Source organism: Saccostrea cucullata, unplaced genomic scaffold (assembly GCF_032062105.1).
Source record: "Saccostrea cucullata isolate Sc308-1 unplaced genomic scaffold, CSIRO_AGI_Scuc_v1 ctg5197, whole genome shotgun sequence".
In the NCBI taxonomy this organism is placed as follows: domain Eukaryota; kingdom Metazoa; phylum Mollusca; class Bivalvia; order Ostreida; family Ostreidae; genus Saccostrea; species Saccostrea cuccullata.
This window is the reverse complement of record NW_026919467.1, coordinates 70,001-88,730: the sequence shown is the minus strand read 5'-3', so window position 1 is coordinate 88,730 and position 18,730 is coordinate 70,001. Positions and strand designations below refer to the sequence as shown.

General features: G+C 32.0%; 2 protein-coding genes and 1 long non-coding RNA gene across 4 annotated transcripts in view; 2 read left to right on the top strand and 1 right to left on the bottom strand.

Moving 5' to 3' along the window:
- LOC134232155 (xylulose kinase-like) overlaps window positions 1–18,730 on the top strand; it is an 85,486-nt gene that overhangs the window by 44,858 nt on the left and 21,898 nt on the right. The window lies entirely within an intron of this gene.
- Window positions 2,584–8,371, top strand: LOC134232090 (uncharacterized). The gene is made up of 3 exons (XR_009984706.1): window positions 2,584–2,915; window positions 6,350–6,409; window positions 8,250–8,371. It is a non-coding gene; the product is annotated as an uncharacterized LOC134232090 (long non-coding RNA).
- On the bottom strand, window positions 14,256–17,630 carry LOC134232083 (toll-like receptor 2 type-2). Its single transcript, XM_062714051.1, has 3 exons — window positions 17,564–17,630; window positions 16,375–16,472; window positions 14,256–15,204 (listed from the first exon to the last, which is right to left on the bottom strand). The coding sequence occupies exons 1-3, from the start codon at window positions 17,628–17,630 to the stop codon at window positions 14,368–14,370; spliced, it is 1,002 nt and encodes a 333-aa protein (XP_062570035.1). The 3' UTR covers window positions 14,256–14,367.

Genomic DNA, 18,730 nt, shown 5'->3' with positions numbered 1-18,730 from the left:
GGAAGCCTTTTTTACTATTCAGTGTTCGACATAGATATATAGTGCAATAGTTACTAGTTGTTTTTATAATTACATTGATTTAATATCTACATATATGTATTTTTATCTCCGTTCTCATGAATACATTTTATTCGTTTGATAGGCGTTAATCTTATTCGTAAGCCGCGGGTAAATATTGCAAGAAAACATGTCCTGAACATTTGATGCCATGGTTCTTAAGATCTGCAGCATAATATGTCAATCTAATTAAAATTAAATCTTCTCATTTGTTACCCAAATGCTTATTCGCACGAGGAAGACTTATTAATGTAAAAAGTCTGTTTTTGTGAAACAATACCCTGGGAGCGAATGGAAAATCTCATTTTAATTAGATAGCATATTATGTGTAGGCTTTTATATATATATATTTTTTTTCAAATATCTTGCTTTTGTGATGTTAATTAATGCAATATTACTGAAAACGCGGTACCTATCCTTTTTAGTAAGATGTTCAATTATATTCGTATTGAGATGTATAATGTGCTAGATTTGTGATTTAGAAAACACTTGGGTTTTTTTGTGTTTTTTTTTAAAAAATAAAAGTAGTATGTAAGTTGATCAAATTTTCAACCCTTTTCTTTGAACCCCACTCGCGGGCACCTGTCCTCACGTGCCGCAGGTGGGGAGACACGTGTCGCGAAGACACCTGATACCGTGTTGGTGTATTTTTTGTATATTCTATGTGGATTGAGAGGTTTTTCTACCTTAGAGGAACAATGGGCTGTGACCAGGCGTAATATATACATGCAGTACATGGTATACACAGTATAGTCACTAGTAATGACCCCAAGGTGTCTGAACATTCAAATTTAAAAATTAAAAAAAAAAATTCCCACACACACACCATGCACACTATATATATAACTTCACCTAAAATCAAACAAATAAAATTGTTTTATAAAATATTTTGTATAAAATGTTTCATATGAGCTATAAAGTTTATTATGTGTTGGTGATTAAAAGAAAAAAAAAGGAAAACCTCTCAGATATTTATCTATAGATCAATCTAATAAATAATAAAACTAATCTACAGGTAAGGAGAATATTTGCTAGTTCAACAGACTATTTCAAAAATTTCACTATTGTTTTACAATGTCTCCACAAAGAAATCGGCAATCACAAAAAGAAATCGACAATTAAGTGCATTCCTTGTTTGCCACCATTGTAAACTTCAAATATTGAAAATATTTAGAGGTCGATGACACGCAATCTAGTGAAAACAAAGTCTATGAATTTTATTTCATAACTTTTTTCTGTAGGTAATTTCTAAGTACACTATATAAAACAACGTTTTATTTCTAATTTAGAGTCCAAAACAGAAAAGTGTGAGGTTATAACAATAATAAGGAAAAGATAAAAAAAAAAGGATAAATACATTTAGTAAACAACAATATAAATGACATGTGTAAAGGACTATGACTACTATTACATGATATGATTTATAAATTTGCCCGCAAAATTAAGAGTTTCCGTATCTTCTGTATTGAGTATATAACTAACTAGAGTTACTGTGAGCAATGAGCTCACTAAATGATACCCCCCGCCTCCCATATGAATATAATGGCAGTGTCCATGTTTTGCTCTGGAAAATCCAAAATATATGTCAGATCAAAAAGTAAAATAGGAGGTGCACAATGGCAATATGTAATGAAGATTCTGTGAAAGTTTCATTAAATTTCCTTCAGTGGTATGAGAGGATCGAGTTGCGGATAAGAGATGGGTACCCCAAAGCGTAACAGACGGACGGACGGACGGAAATACCGATTACTATACACCCTTTTCAAGCGGGGGGTATAATAATTATTTGTTCATCATCTAATGCTGAGAAGTAGCGCGATTTACTATTAATGGAATGAATTTTTTTTTCTTTGATCGATCTTCTCGAGAAATATTGGTAAATCTGGCCACTTCAATTTGTAACCTGTGACAGGAAATTCTTAGTTAACATATAGACTTAATTGTACATGTAGATATTTTCTGAGATGGAAATTTTTAACAATTGATTAATAATTCTTATAACAATTTTACTTTTGAGTTTCACATAAGTATAAAAAGCAATACCAGAGAGAGAGAGAGAGAGAGAGAGAGAGAGAGACTCATACAACACCTAATATAGTTTGTAATTTTGTTCTTCGTTTTATTTAAGTTACGAAGGTCAAAATTAATCATTATATAATTCACTATATAACAATGATTATAAACTTACACGTACTTTGTTAATTTATTTATTATATTTTAGGACACAAATAAAAATGTATCCCATAGATTAAGATTTTAAAAAACATAACATAAATTTGCAGACTTGTGATAAGGTTTTAACCAGCTAATTCGTATCGCTTGCTAGAGGGGGGGGGGGGGGGGTAAATCGCTCATGTGGATAATATGCCATCAGCATAACTTTGTTGACTTGTATACTTTTTTTTTGCACAATAATCTACGTACATGTGTATATGATTTTAAATCTATTTGTAAAAAATCTGGACAGTCCGTTTCAACAATTACCATAATCATGATAATAAGGGACTTAAAATATTTATACCCCCTTCGATTCCATGATCAATTTTATTTTAGCATTTAAAACTGTTCATTCTGTTGTCATAAATGCAAGGACGTCTGCAATTAAAACGTAAAAAAAAATATTGCCAAAAGAGAAATGCAAAAACTAAGGTGAATTTTCCGTAGAGACTGACATTCAATCACTAGGTGGCGTATCGCGATAGAATGCTTCTCTCTCATTGGTTAGATTTTTAGTAGAAGAAAGAGGGACAAAATGGCGAAGAAAACACCAAGAACTTGCTCAAGAAAAACAACAGAGATGAGAAGATCTTTTGACTCTACACAGAAGAAAGGCACCCCAAACGACAGATTAGATACAGGTAGTTATTTCTTACAGTTCAGAGCACCTTTATTTTTGTTTTTATTGTCTGAAATCGTAAGAATAAAGTTGGGTCAAAACGGCGCGTTCCAAAAATTCAAATTGACCATTGTACAGTTATAATTATTTTGAAAAAGCGCCTTGTAAATCATTCTCAGCATAGGTTGTAATACGTATAATTAATTGCTGTTAAAACGGCCGCATGCATTTTTTACCATTGTATTTATCTTGCATGTTTTCGTATGATTATTAGAAAATGCTATTGTGTTTTTTTGCATCGTCCCGATCATGTAAAAAAAAAAAAATACAACGTGTTGTAGTATTCCGGAATTTTAAATGTAGGTTGGTTTTAGAGGATAATATCGTTATGAACTTGTATCCGGTGTTTACTTTTTCATTTGGAAAATCGAAAGATTTGCCCCCACGCTTATGTTCTTTCGGAAAAGGTGAGCTTTGTTGTTCATTATAACTGCTGAATGTGTTGATTGTTATTCGCAGAAGTAGTTTCTTGAATCCCACATTTATTTTTTGCTGAATTGTTTTTATTATTGATGGAAGAATGTGCTGCACAGCCGAGGAAGGGGTTGAATATATTTTTAACATACATGCAGTCTAGAGTCGTAAATATTAGACATGTTAGAGGGCATCATGTTGGGAGAATGCCATTGTGTAGTATTGTATCACTATGAATTGCCAATTTGTACATGTTTTATAGTCATGAAAGTAAAATTCCTGAGAACTTGCAGATTTTGGGATATGAAAGTGACTTGATAATTTTCAGAATGCCTCACATTTTTCAAGTTGAAGTATTTTATTATAAATTTCATACCATACATTATGATTTGAAACATTGTCGAACATGGACAAAATAGTTATGTACAAAGATACATAAACATCTTTTCTTACAAGGCATAATTATGGGTAATTAAACGTAAAATGTTAAAATGATATTTATTTTAAATTGATAGATCAATTGTAATTTCATGCTGACACATATGCATGTTTTGATCTATATGAAACAATTAACACTATTTTAGCAACCTAAAACTTGATTTACCGGTAGTGTGCATGGTGTAATTGTTCATTAGAAATACCATGTTTTTATTTTACCTTGTGTATTAAAGCCCGAGATAATAAGCACCGCACTCAGATTTACCTGGTCTGTATCCCCCCGTCAATCAAATAAATTAAGGGCCATCATTGGGTACTTGAAATTCATTGACATTTAGCTACTAGTCCCTGTGTATATCTCTTCACCTTGTTTGACACGCGTGGCCACAATCAAATTAACTTTCGGTCGTCTGATGTTTACCGCTAAATCACTATCGTAATGAGGAAGCAATTTCGATACAACAATTTTAACTTGATTATAATTGAGTATGATTATCTTTATTACAAACATTTCAAGACATTATAAATTGAAAATGATCTCATAATAGTGTTTCAATACAGTAAATCAAGATTGTATGTATTTTTTCTAATGAAAAGTGTATAGACGACTGTTTTCAGTCGTAAAAAGATTCTTGTTTTGAGACGCAGCGAAAACATTACGGAACATAAAGGAGAAAATAAGCTGGTAACATTTTTTGCAGGTATTGGATAGTAAGGTTGAAAACAAAACGACTGATTAGTAACAACTTCGCCTGGACAAGTATTAAATATATTCTTTCTTTTCTATTCCTTTTTCATACCCGTGGGTTGTTACCTCCGTTCAAGGTCACAGGTGTTAAAAATAGTTTAGAAAGAAATAAGCAATTTAGCAATAAATTAATATGTTGTTTTCAGTTGTTTAATTATTATCTGAATTTACTAAAAATACATACATATTTGTATGTAATTCTAACTTTACCAAACCATCATTATCGCGAATTTTTCACAATAAGATACAGAATGTACATTTGCGAAATATAGGACCACTCGACTTTTTATACAAACGGGAAGTAACTGTTGCTATTTGACGTAATCGAAGCTCTAATTGCTAAACATGAAAAGTTTTTAAGATTTTGAAAGGGACAGGCAAGGATGAGAATTTTACTTTTGAATTTTTACCTGTGTTTCATGATTTTTTTTAACAACGAACTCGATCAAGTCATTGCTGCTGTGACATAGAATGTAAGGTACACACCGTAGATTTTTTAACAAAAGTCGACCAGTGAGATTTCTGCTTGTATGATATTAGATATAAGTCTGAAATTGTGGAATTAATAATTATCATCAATTATTACTTATGATATTTTTTATTTACGGTGTCGAGAGTTATTGATTTAATTAATGATGAACATAGGGCCAACAAGCTGTACAGGTAATACTCATTGACTTCCTGTGTATACTGTTTGTGTATAGGGATTAGCGCTTCCCCCGGTCTGCACGACCGTCAGTGCCTCGGGGTGCCACGCATGTAAAATTTAGTCCATCCCCTTACCTGAGAAAACCGTACGGTTAAAAATCTCGGCCTTTAAATGTGGTGCAATTTCTAAATACATCAGAAATCACAACCGTAAAAATGATTCTCTTGATATGAACAGAACAGTATTTACCTGTATATGATTTATGATAGACTGGAGCTTGATGAAATGGGCAATTGGCCATTTTCAATTTCTTAAGTTACATGTATTGATTCATTATACAGTCATATACTTGTATTTATTTGTTACCCTTTAGAGAACTTTTTATTAATGTGGACACGTCACCAACACAGTCTCATCCGAGGGACCAGTCTCTGTGTACTACATTTGATTCAGATCCGTGATGTAAGAATCAGCTCTTACTCCCCAACTCTAGGCGTGTCGCTCTAACCACTGGCAATGTGACCCATTATGAAAATTTGACATAATACTTTTATGATCTCTAAATTTTTTTGATTTGATAAAATGACTGATACACAAATAAGATTTTTGTAATCTCTCTGTTTATAGTTGTTTACCATTTTCCATATTTCTATCACTAATTAAATCAGTTTTCAACAATGGCCACTGAAGAGTCCTAGTTCTGTCTTATTATACAAATAATGATCTTCCCTTGATGTAAAATAGAATATTAAATAAAATGAATTATCAAGTGAATTATAATTTTGAATCGGAGAAGGCCTAAATATCTTAAACAAACATAATTTAGATGTAGTCTTGCTTTTATGGAAAATAATAACTTATTTAATTTTTCTCACTCTCAGATTTATTTGCATTTCAAGAATAAATTGAGGTTGTGATAGGACTGCCACTTAAAATTAGACCAGAGTGTGACTGTGTCCATTTTAAAATGATACAATTTCCATTCATTTTTTTTTTCTTTGTCATGTGTCCATTAGAATTTTCACTGCATGTCAGGTGTAAGGAAATGGACATGCAAGTGGTTTTTGGGACTTTTCTGAGCTCATGCTAAAAACAAAAAAGTTATTACTGTACGGCACTGTACTAACTCAATCTATTTTAATTTCAGATATCCATGGAACAAATCATCTGAAAACTAAGAGAGGATGAAGAATACTTCTGTTAAAAAGTATGTTTTATTAGTAAGAACTTATGTAACTCTATTTTAGGAAATTAAGGACTAAAGCACAAAGTTTATGTTTTTATTTTCTATTGTTTTCTTAATCTCACTGTATAATTTAAAGCTCTCTATTTATCATAGTCAGTTGTTGTCAGTGTGTGTGTGTGTGTTGTGGGGGAGGGAGGGGGTATGAGCTGCTTTTCTCTGCTATTTAAGCTTTATATGATATCTTTATATGTTCAGCATTTCCATCAAATTAACAGATGTTAACATTTTCTTAGAAAGTCTCATTTTGCAAGCTACCTACTAAAATTCTATGATTTATTTAAAATAAGTACTTATCAACAGGCCTATTTTTAGGTCACCTTAGTAAACTCAGGTGACCTATTACTATCTGTTTTTGTCTGTCGTGTGTTAATATTTGAACATTTTCAGCTTCTTCCTTGCAACCGCTCAACCAATTTCAACCAATTTTGGTACAAAGCATCTATTGGTGAAGGGGAACAAAATTTGTAAATTTTATGATACCCCCCTTCTTCTTCTTTACTCCTGGACATCAAGCAGTCAAACTGTTAGCATGATTGTAATCAGCACTGGGTCATCTACCATAATTATGAAATTCATGGTCCCAAGGTCAGGGGTTCTAGTACTAGGGTTGGTCTATATAGCTCTTTGGAATTAATCAACCATTTATGATGAAATAAAACTCAAGATAACATTTAGAAAATTTTGAAATGTGTGGCCCCAGGGTTAGTGGTTCCTGCGGAATGGGGTACATAACTGGTGGTTTTAAAATGGAATTGCATTTTATCTTTATTACTCTGATCCACCTTTGGGTACTGAGTAACCAAAGTAAGTATGCTAAGTGTATAATTATGATAAACAATGGTGCGTCTTTCAAAATTGGGAATTTCATGGCTTTTTGTTTAAAACACGAACCAAATTCAATTGAGTGAAAGTTGTTACATGATACCTATTAGGCCATCCTTAAAAAATTCTTTGTTTGGAATTGCCGCCTGGAGGGTTTCAGACACAGGTGGGAGGGAGGGAATTTATTTTTTTTTTTTTAATTGAAGATAAATTATAAATTTTTGATAAAAATCTCAGAACAAAAATACCTAATTTTACATAGATCTGACACTACATTTCAGTGTTTTGTGTGGTGTGTGTGATACATGTAATGGGCAAAAAAAATCTTCCTACTTTTGGTCAATAAAATTTTTTCAGGAGGGGGGCATTTCAATGAGGTGGGAGGCAATTCCAAACAAACTATAATTTTATTTTGGCCTTAGGTCTATGGGCCTCTAGTTGTTATTCAAATAAAAAAAAATATTTTGATGAACAAGTAGAATGAAAAAAAAATTCCTTAATTTACTCTGAAAATCAGGAACAAATCCATACATACATATTCAGGTACATTCAAATAAATTCAAGTTTGGTTATTTCATTATCCGTAGTCAAGTGTTTAAAAGAGGCAACTTTAATAAACTAATGAGATTTTACACTTGATAAATTTTTAGATTTCATTTTAAATCATTCTGATAAAATGCTTAAAATGTGAAATTAATCAAACAAAGGCTTGTACTAGATACTGCCTAAATCTAACAACATCCTGTAGAGTGTCATGTCAGAGGTCAAATTCTATTAACCAATCAAATAGTCAACTGCAAAATTATTGTATTTCATATATGGGAACGAATAAGTCTAGAGTTGTTCCGTATTTGACATCTGACGTGACCTTCTATGGGATGTTGTTAGATGTTGTGTAGCAAGAATGCGAGAGGATCTAACATGTTGTTTTATTTAGATTCGGATTTTGTTAAACTATATTTATATATATTTTTAATAGGTTGAAGTAACTGATGAGCAGATCAATCCAACTTGAACATGATATCATTTCTCCAATGATGAAAACAAGTCTCTTTATACTCAAGCATTGATGTTTTTAAAGTCAACTGAAACAGGTCATACATGCAGACTACAGTGATGCATTGCACAGTTCCGAAAACATGCAGCCACCACTAGCATAAGCATGATAAGTTTAAGCGGGTCATCAAAAAATGAGAACCACTCAAGGTCTTTTCTGTTGGTTGATGATGGACTACAAACTGAATTTTTAACAAAGGAATCCACCTTGGTGCTTATTGCCTACTTATGATTTGAACTTGTGCATTTATTATACCAAGTAATTTTACATTTCCTTGATAATACTAGATTTGCATAAACCAAATTCAGGTTTAGTTGATTGATTGCAGTAATGCAGTTCTAAGTTCCTCTCGCAAGATTATATCTCTGATGTATGAGACATCGTTAAATGCAGACATTTTCTCTGTCCTCCTGTCGTGACTTGAGGGCTCGGACTTAGCTGTAAAAATGTTTATGATGCAAGAGAAAATATATGTTCAACCCGATGTATGTAAACGTTGATAATAACATTAAATATTCTTTGATAACTAGTGTTAGTGTGTTGTTGTTTTTTCCATGTGAGAATTCAGGGGGAAAATGACTTTTGGTTGAAAACCAGGGCTAAATTGTGTAGTCAATACTTCAGTTTCCGTTGCGGAAACCTATAGTATACCTTATGTATATCAATATTGTAAACGCATACTGAAACCTTGCGTATACCTCAAGTTTCAGCAAGTTTCTGTTGCGGAAACCATTGGTAAACCATATGTATTTCAACCGTATACCCATACTGAAACCTTGCGTATACCTCAAGTTTCAGCAAGTTTCTGTTGCGGAAACCATTGGTAAACCAGATGTACTTCAACCGTATACGCATACTGAAACCTTGTGTATACCTCAAGTTTCAGCAAGTTTCAGTTGCGGAAACTATTTGGATTCGTGGACACCTTTGGTTTCCGCACTGCGGAAACTTGATGAAACTTGAAGTTTCCGCACTGAAACTTTGCAGAAACTATTAGTAACCTTAAGTTTCCGCAGAGTTTCAGTAGAGTTTCAGCCATGCGGAAACTGTATTTTTCATCCAGTGTGAAATATCATGCAAATGTTCTTATATCTGTATTGCACGTAATATCAAAGACCGATCAGTAGGATCAGATGTAGCTAAAAGTTTTATGTCTTCTTCACAATCAGTCAGTAACTGTAATGTAAATCCTGTCAAAAAAAATATTTCATATGAAATCATGTACATCCTCCTTTACTAAATCAACAAAACAAATTCCCAATTCATCAATTTCTACAAATAATGGTCATTCACAAAAGGAAACTTCAAATAAATATATAAACAATTTCGGACTCGTCAAGAAAGGTCTTAGATTTGGAAATCTAAATATATGTCGCATCATGCCAAAAATTGATCAACTTAAAATTCTTTTATCAGGATATCGCTCTATGGATGTATTTGGTATCTGTGAAACATTTTTAAATGAACAAACAGACAACTGTGAGTTAGATGTTGAAGGATTTAATTTTGAGAGGAAAGATAGGTTACTGAAATCAGGGGGAGGATTAATGGTCTATGTCTCCAAAAATTTACATTACAAACGTCGAAATGATTTTGAAATAGGTAATATTGAATCCATATGGCTTGAAATTAATATCCCTAATTCAAAACCACTTTTTTATTGTACCACATATAGGCCCCCATCTGCCACCACCTGCTGGGTAGAAAGTCTAACACGGGAGATAAATTGTGCATCCCGCTGTGACGATGCTGAAATTATTTTAACAGGTGACTTTAATATCGACCTGATTAAAGACCCCCCAAGGTACTGGACCTCTGCTTTTGAAGAATATGACTTCACACAGCTAATTAATGTACCTACACGAATTACAAACACCTCATCAACTCTTATTGACCATATTTATACGACCCTACCAGAAAACATATGTGAATCTGCAGTACCGTCAATTGCAATATCTGACCACTATCCTGTTTGTTTTACGAGAAAATTAAATAATAACACCAACAAATTCAAGAACACAGAAATAACATACATAGACTTTAAACGATTTAATGAACATAATTTTCTTGCAGACTTAAAGGAGGTTAATTTCCATTCATTGGAATTATTCTCTGACCCTAATGAAGCACTTAATAAATTTTATTCACTTTTTAATGAGGTATTAGATAAACACGCAAAAGTAAAAACAAAAAGAGTTGAGCATGACACAAGACCTAAATGTTTAACTCAAGAAATTCTGCAAGCTCAACACATGCGTGATACCCTCCATAAAAATAAAGACTTTGAAAATTTCAAAATATGGCGCAATAAAGTTACATCACTAATTGAAAACGCCAAGATTAGTTATTACAAAACAGCTATAGAACAAAACAAAAATCCAAAACAAATGTGGAATGTACTAAACAATTTAGCCTCTAAATCTAATAATTATATTCCAGCTGCACTTGCTAAAAATAATTATATCACAGAGGACACACAAGAAATAGTAGAAATGTTTAATTCTCATTTTTCAAATATTTCTACAGAACTTCTTTCAGGCATAAGTAAGGAGGAAAATGACTTGACAGATCTTTTAGATTTTGTTCAGTCTAAATTGGAAGCAGACAAGTTTTCTATCCCACTCATAAATCATGATGAAGTACTAGCTTTACTCAATAAACTAGATATTAGTAAATCTTCATGTGTTGATACCATCGGGCCACGTTTATTGAAACTTACTTCAAAGATAATACATAAACCTGTGACCCATGTTATAAATACTAGTATCAAAACTGGCATTTTCCCCGATAGTTTTAAACTTGCAAAAGTTACCCCAGTCTATAAAAAAGGAAACAGATTAGATCCAAATAATTATTGGCCTATTTCTATTTTACCAACATTATCAAAAGTTATTGAAAAACATGTGGCAAAATATATACGATCTCTTTTTTCGGATTTTGATCTTATAGTAGACTCTCAATCAGGCTTCAGAGAACTACATTCATGCCAAACAGCCCTTACAAAAATTACAGATGAATGGTTAAATGAAATGGACCAAGGTAAACTTGTTGGTACTGTTTTTCTTGATTTCAGTAAAGCTTTTGACCTTGTCAATCATGATATTCTACTTAAAAAACTACAATGTTATAACTTTGACGCAATAACTTTACAATGGTTCAGATCATATTTAAGTGAAAGACTTCAAAGTGTACATCTGTCCAACAAACATTCATCTTATCAGCAAGTCACAGCGGGAGTTCCACAGGGTTCTATTCTAGGTCCTCTTCTGTTTTTATTTTACATTAATGATCTTCCCTTATGTATTACAAAATCCAAATTAGACTTATTTGCAGATGATGCCACTTTACATGCATCAAGTAAAGATTCTCAAACTATTGTAGATACATTATCAACGGATATAGCTTTTATAGAAAAATGGTGTTCTCAAAATCAAATGGTTCTAAATGCTACAAAAACTAAATGCATGTTAGTTGGTACGCATCAAAAGAGATCAAATTTTTCTGAGCATGAAATTAATCTGTTTGTATCTAACAGAAAACTTGATTTTGTATCAAATGAAGAAATTCTTGGAGTTTATTTAGATAATTCTTTACAATACAATGTACACATTGACCATGTTTGTAAAACACTGTCACGTAAAATTTCTGCCCTCCGTAGAATTAAAAAGTTTCTCCCTATTCAAACACGCAAGCTGTTTTACAATGCATATATTATGCCTTCAATTGATTATTGTTTAACTGTTTGGGGTAATACATCTCACTCAAATCTTGACAGAGTATATAAACTTCAAAAACGTGCTGCAAGATGTATTTTAGATGCTCCTATTGATGCGCCCTCACAACCTCTCTTTGAAAACCTAGAATGGCTCACAGTGTATGAGCAACTTATTGTAAATAAATATGTTTTGTTATATAAATCATTGTTCAACTCTCACCCTACTTATGTAAATAGTATGTTTGACTTCCAGTGTAATAATCGATACAATCTCCGATCTGAATCTAATTTAGACCTCTGTGTACCATCTCATAAATGTAAACTCTTTGAGAACTCCTTTCAATACTCTGGTGCTATCTTATGGAATAATTTACCTGTACATATAAGAATGTCTCAAACACTCAATGCTTTCAAGCATCAAGTCAAAAAATTTGTAAAACAATGTAGAAATAGCTTATGATTATTTATTGATTTTGTATATTTATATATATGTATGTATGTTTGTTGATTTTGTCTATAGAAGGCCCCGGGGAAGAATAGTGCGTGCACTAATCGGACTACCTTCTTTAAATAAAGAATTATTATTATTATTATTATTATTATTATTATTATTATTATTATTGACCTGGAGCAGCATCGCTACGTCAATTAACGTTACGTTAGCCGTATATTATTTCGCTTGTGAAACGATCGGGAAGCGTTTAGTACTCTTCCTTCTTTGTTATTACACATAACATTACAAAAATCAAACAGTCTCTTTCTTTAAACTATTATTTAAAAATGTATGCTGTTGCTACCCCATACCCCAGTGAAACATGTTCATTTGTGAGAAAGGATGACTCAGAATCGTGCAGTGCCATTTATGCAACGCAGGTTTAATACTGTAGCGGTATCAAAAATGTACGTAATAACTCAAGGTCGTCCATATCTTTTAATTTTACTTCGGTTAAATTAATTGTAAAAAAAAACAATGCATACCAATGAAAAAAAAACAAACACATTATTTTTTCTCGTTTTTATTGTTTTAAAAAGGTCGCTCAGTCTTGAAAAGAGTTCTACATAACGCTACACAAAATTTTAGGTATGCTGGCTGCTCCGACCTTGACGTCAAAATCTATTTTGTCGTCGTTAGCAGATTTCTCGACCGTGCTTAATTTTTTTTTATGATTTCCGAATTTGCAACAAAGCTGAACAATTGTACACTTAAACTGAATTATTTTCGCTGTCATTATGGATCCACGAAGAGTTAGAATTTTGGTGTAACATATTTCAATATCTGATTTCGCGACTGCTCCGGGTACCCCTACTATAGACACATTTATATACCATTGTATAGAAAATATTTAATATTTGTAAAATATTTCTTGCTCATATTAATTTTTAGTGTATGTCAAACGTATCTGCAAATTTTCACCGAAAGGCGTTCATTAGAAAGCAAAATATACACAATGTCTCAATAATTTCCGAACAGCCCGCGTAATTTATAAATTGAATTGACTACGGAAAAAAATTCCGATCATGACAAGGAGCACATGGTGGTATTCTAGTAATTAATGTTGCTCAGCGTTTGAATAAAGTTAAGCCAGAACCGTCAATTTCAAAATTGTTTAAAACAATTTAATTTTCATTATATATTTCAATGAGACAATGCAAATTACAAATGTATACAATATTCTGCTTGAAAACTTTTTACAAATGCATATAGGAACAAGATTATTTTGCATGATATTTAATTTGCATGATATTAGTTTAATGAGTTAGTTGATGTTATATTATTGATAATTAGTTGATGTTATATTATTAAACTAATTTTAGGTAAAATAATGTTTATTTTCATTGTTACATTTGATAAAATACAATTAAGGAATTGATTTAGGATATCATTTAAATTTATCTATAAACTTAGTGAGAGTATTTAGGAAAATATTGATATGTTTACCTTATTTCCTTATTTTAAAGGAGAGTTAAGAGTTTATTTTGAAAATGTTAGTTATTGAAATTAGTTACAAGCATACATTGGTACTATTTACACACAAAAACATTGGGTACATGTCAGAAGAAATTTTAAAAAGTCACATTTTAAAAAAAATTAATATTAACATCTAACATTTAAAAAATACAAGCTTAACAAATATAAAGCTATATATTTTCATGTCTATATGTCCAACACTATGATGATTACTGCTTGGACTAAAAGTACAATACAAGCACATTTTAAAAAAAAACAGTGTAATGAATAAGCAACTTAACTACTGTATGGAAACAAAAATTAAAAAAAAAGAGGAAAAAGAGAAGATTCAAAAGTTTGTATAATCGTTTAGAATTTCAGTTCATGAATTGCTTGACAGTTTGCCAGAATTTTCTCTGTTCAGTTTTCTCTTCCGTCCACCTAGCATGTGAGGTTGAGTTAAGAAGCACTTTCAAGGAGCCGTTCATGTGTTCAGAACGAATATCCTGCAAAAGAATCAGGAAAAGCTTGTGACTGTCACCGTCTGCCAGAGTGTGACTCGCGAGAGCCGTTTCATATTTACACCATTGATCGTCCATAAAGTGATTTGAGAGGACTAGGATTAATTTCCTGCTCATGTCAATGCTCTCCACGATGTCCTCCACATACACCCCACCTGGAATGATGTCTCGCTCGTGCAAACACAGCTTATATTTGTGATTTCTTTCTAGCATTTGAACAAGTTCAGACATTATCCATTTTCTGTCGTTCGTGTTATACGCAATGAAAGCATCATATAAAAATTCTTCGTCGTCGGTAAATCTTTTATAACCCGTAGGTTTTCTATTTCTGCAAATGTAAATGTAATATTTGATATCCCAGCGAAATTTCCTTAAGAGAAATGTAGTGAAAATAAGAATTGAGAGAAGTCCGCAGGAAATGGATGCTAGTATGATATACGGATTTAATTTGTGACATTCCGAAGCTGGATCAAATTCGGATAGGCTCCTTCCTTTCAATTCCAATGGGGATTCGCAAATATATTTCTTTGGATATCCGATCACTCGGTCTTTGTTGTTTTCTATCCATTCTCTGAACCATTCAAGTTGACATCCACAATCAAAGGGATTGGACGATACATCAAGAAGAAAGCTTTCATTTTTCCAAAGAAAATCGGGCAAAGATGTTTGATTGATGTTATTTAAACTATTGTTCTGTAGAGTTAATTGATTTACTGCTGTTAAATTTTGAACAAAGTTTCCAGAAATTTCTTTAATTTTATTAAAACTGTAGTCTATTTTTGTTAATTTTGTAAAATCATTTAAAAAAGTCATTTGATGAATCAAACCATATATAATTGTCAAGGATGACAATTTTTTCAGAGGTTCCAGCATTTTTCTGACGTCAGTTTTTGAAAAATCGGTATTCATTATTCGTAGAACCAGGATGTTTGGGCAATTGAGGAAAATATTTTTGAATTCTTTGTCCTTTCTCTCCACGATACGTCCTATAGCGAGTGTTTGGAGAGATGTTGATGATAACGATCTATTGTCCATAACAACTCCGTTTAAATTATCTATGATTAAGGTTTGTAAATTATTCATTCTAACGAACGAGAAGAAAGTGATTGTTTGGAATAAATTGCCTGAAATGTTCAGAAATCTAACGCGTTGAAGACAGAAGCCTTGATCTACAAAGAAGGAAGTATCCATCAAATCATTCACGGCCATATGTAATGTTTGCAGCCTTGGAAACGCTGGTATTTTATTCCGCGTGTTATTCAAGCAGAACTTGGGAAGTTTTTCGAAAATGTTATCTGTAAAATTCAGCTCTTCTAAAGTATAAATTTGAAGTTTTGGAACTACAAAATTTGATATCAAGTTGCCACCAAAATCAATTTTTCTTATACTTGACAATTCTTTAAACGAATCAAAAGTAAAAAACCGTAAGCCACAGGATCGAATAACAACCTCCTCCAACCCCCTTAACCAAGACGTAAGGAATATGTTTTTTAACGTAACAGGAAACAATCGAGTTTTGAGAATTAGGCCAGAAACATTTAACACCTTAACGCTTGAATTTCCCAGATGTTGGATGGCATCATAGAGACTTTCCATGGGTAATTTATTATAAGCCAAGTCAATATGAACCAGGGTTTGTAAACGTTCAGATGAGTCTTCTGAAATATTTTGTATCTGACAATTATCTATCAACAAATTTGTAATATTATGGGTACGGATAGGGTTGAATAAGTTATTCGAAAGAATCGGGAATTTATTTCCTGACAGAACTAAAGTTTTGACACTCAGTGGCAATCCGGCAGGGATAGTCTTAAGATTTCTATTCGAACAATCTGCCGTAATATTGTCCGAACAGAAACATACACTGTGAGGACAGAAGTTTTCTGTTGCATGGACATGTATAATAGCCATCACAAGTAAGAGAAAGGGTATATTGATGACACACACGACTCCATAGTTATCTAGATTAAAAATAAAATAAAATAAATTTAGAAAATAAGTTTGAGGCAGTATAAAATCTTTATATGGAAACAGTTACACCGCATCATAATGTCATATAATAGATAACTTAACGCACTATGAGCTGCAATTTTGATGTCGGAATTTTTTGTTGCAAATTAGTTAATAATATTTACATCCTCTGAATATTTTATCTTTTATTTCTTAGGAAAACCCATTGCGTTAATTACTGCATGATCATGAAACAGTCATGTGGCCTGTACAGATTTCTTAATCAGTGGCTGTTCCATCAATGAAACGTATAAAGACGTTCGCATCATTAATACAATAATTCAATTAATCTTTTTAATCCTACATTAAATGATTATTTAAACAGATATGAATATAAACAATTAAATGTATATTTTGTTTGCTTTATTTAACGGATTGTATATACATAACCCGCTTACATTTGTACGCGGGTTTGATCATGTCTTTTTCCTGCAATAGCTGCTTCCGTTAATTCCAGTTATATCAAACAATGAAACATTTTATTGTTTAAATTATTTCATAAACAGAAATAATAACGATAATAAACTTCTGTTCTTTTTATTTGCTATGGAAGAACTACTTATAAGCTTAGAATCAAAATTAGATTTTTTCCTGTACAATAATGATTTCTGATATAAAACTGTATATTGCAATTAGATTGTAACTATATGGAAATCTTTTTTTTTTTTTTTTTTTTTTTTTTTTTTTTTGCTTTATTTCAGTTTAATTGATCATAATGGTCTAAGTTACAAACAAATTTATCATAATAACACATTTTAATAGAAAAATAAAATTTTCAAAAATGTAGCTCATATTGCTTTAACGGGATGTCAAAGGATTAAAAACTAGAATTATCTTTTTTTTCCTGAATGTGTTAATGATTTTGTTCTAAATGAATAGAGCATATGTTTCCAGCTGGTCCTTCTAGATTAACTGAAAGAACAACCATTGCAAGTAAGAATTATTTTCTGCACACTGACCAATGCAAATGGGGATTACTTTCTTCTTTTTGACACCTGATCACACCTTTGAAATCTCCAGGGGTCTCTGCCAACACTTGTACCTTGTTCATAGATTTGCTGAGATCCAGCACTATTCGTTATCTTCGTACTTTTCATCACAGTACCCATTGCTTACAGACTGTATTTGTCTGATTAAGGACAAATCTATACATTTGTATTTCTTTTATGCATGTTTTAAGACTTGTAATGCTTGTAATTTCTACGGTGATGGATGACTGTTTTTCTTTTCTTAACTTTTTCAGTTTGAATACCATGCTATAGAATTTCATATGTACCTTATATGGCTTAAAAATATGAGTTGCACAGTCAAATGTAGTATGCTTGTACCACTTCCTTGACCTGGAATATGAAAGAAGTTAAGGGCATGAATAAGTTAAGTTAAAACAACTTGGCAGTGTACTTTTAGAGACCCCCCCCCATTTTTAAGAACTACAACTTTGTTAATCGACTTAATATTTTGGAAATTGTAAAATTGATAATCGTCTTACTTACCTTGCATTAACCAATGCTTACAGATTATGATACCGACATATTTTATATATGAATTTATTTCCTTCTCAATTCACCGTTTCCTTAAATTTCAAAAGTGATATTGATTTAATTAACTTAACAAATATTTTGTGAACAATTAAAACATACATTTTAATTATTAGAAGAACATCTGTCAAATTTAGTCGTCCTTCAAATAATTCAGAAAATATTCATCATTTTAATGATGTAAAAGCACTGTAATGGGTTCAAAAATAACAAATTTAGAATACATCCTTCTATTATAACACTCGGGTATATCGATTTAATACTAACACTACACAAGAAAAAAACTAAATGAATTATTAGAAAAACAAGATATGTTTGTAAAACACAGATGCGGTATAGCAACATAGCGAAGGTTAAGTTTTCTCAAATGCAGATCAAATACGTTGATACCTAAAGTAAGGCCTTTTCACAGGAAGTACAAATTTGAAATAAAAAAACACTAGCACCAACTGTTCAAAGGGTATGACCAAGGTTAACGTTTTTAAAGGTAGCAGACTCCGGGGTCAAGGTCAAGGGGTCAAGGTTGTTTGTTTCTAAAAAAAAAATGCCTTGCCTCAAAGATAACATATGGGAAGTATGAAAGCGATTTCCCTCACCGTTGAAAAGTTATGGCCAATGTTAAAGTTGGTAAAAAGTAGGCCAAACTCTAAGGTGAAGATTAAACGGTCAAA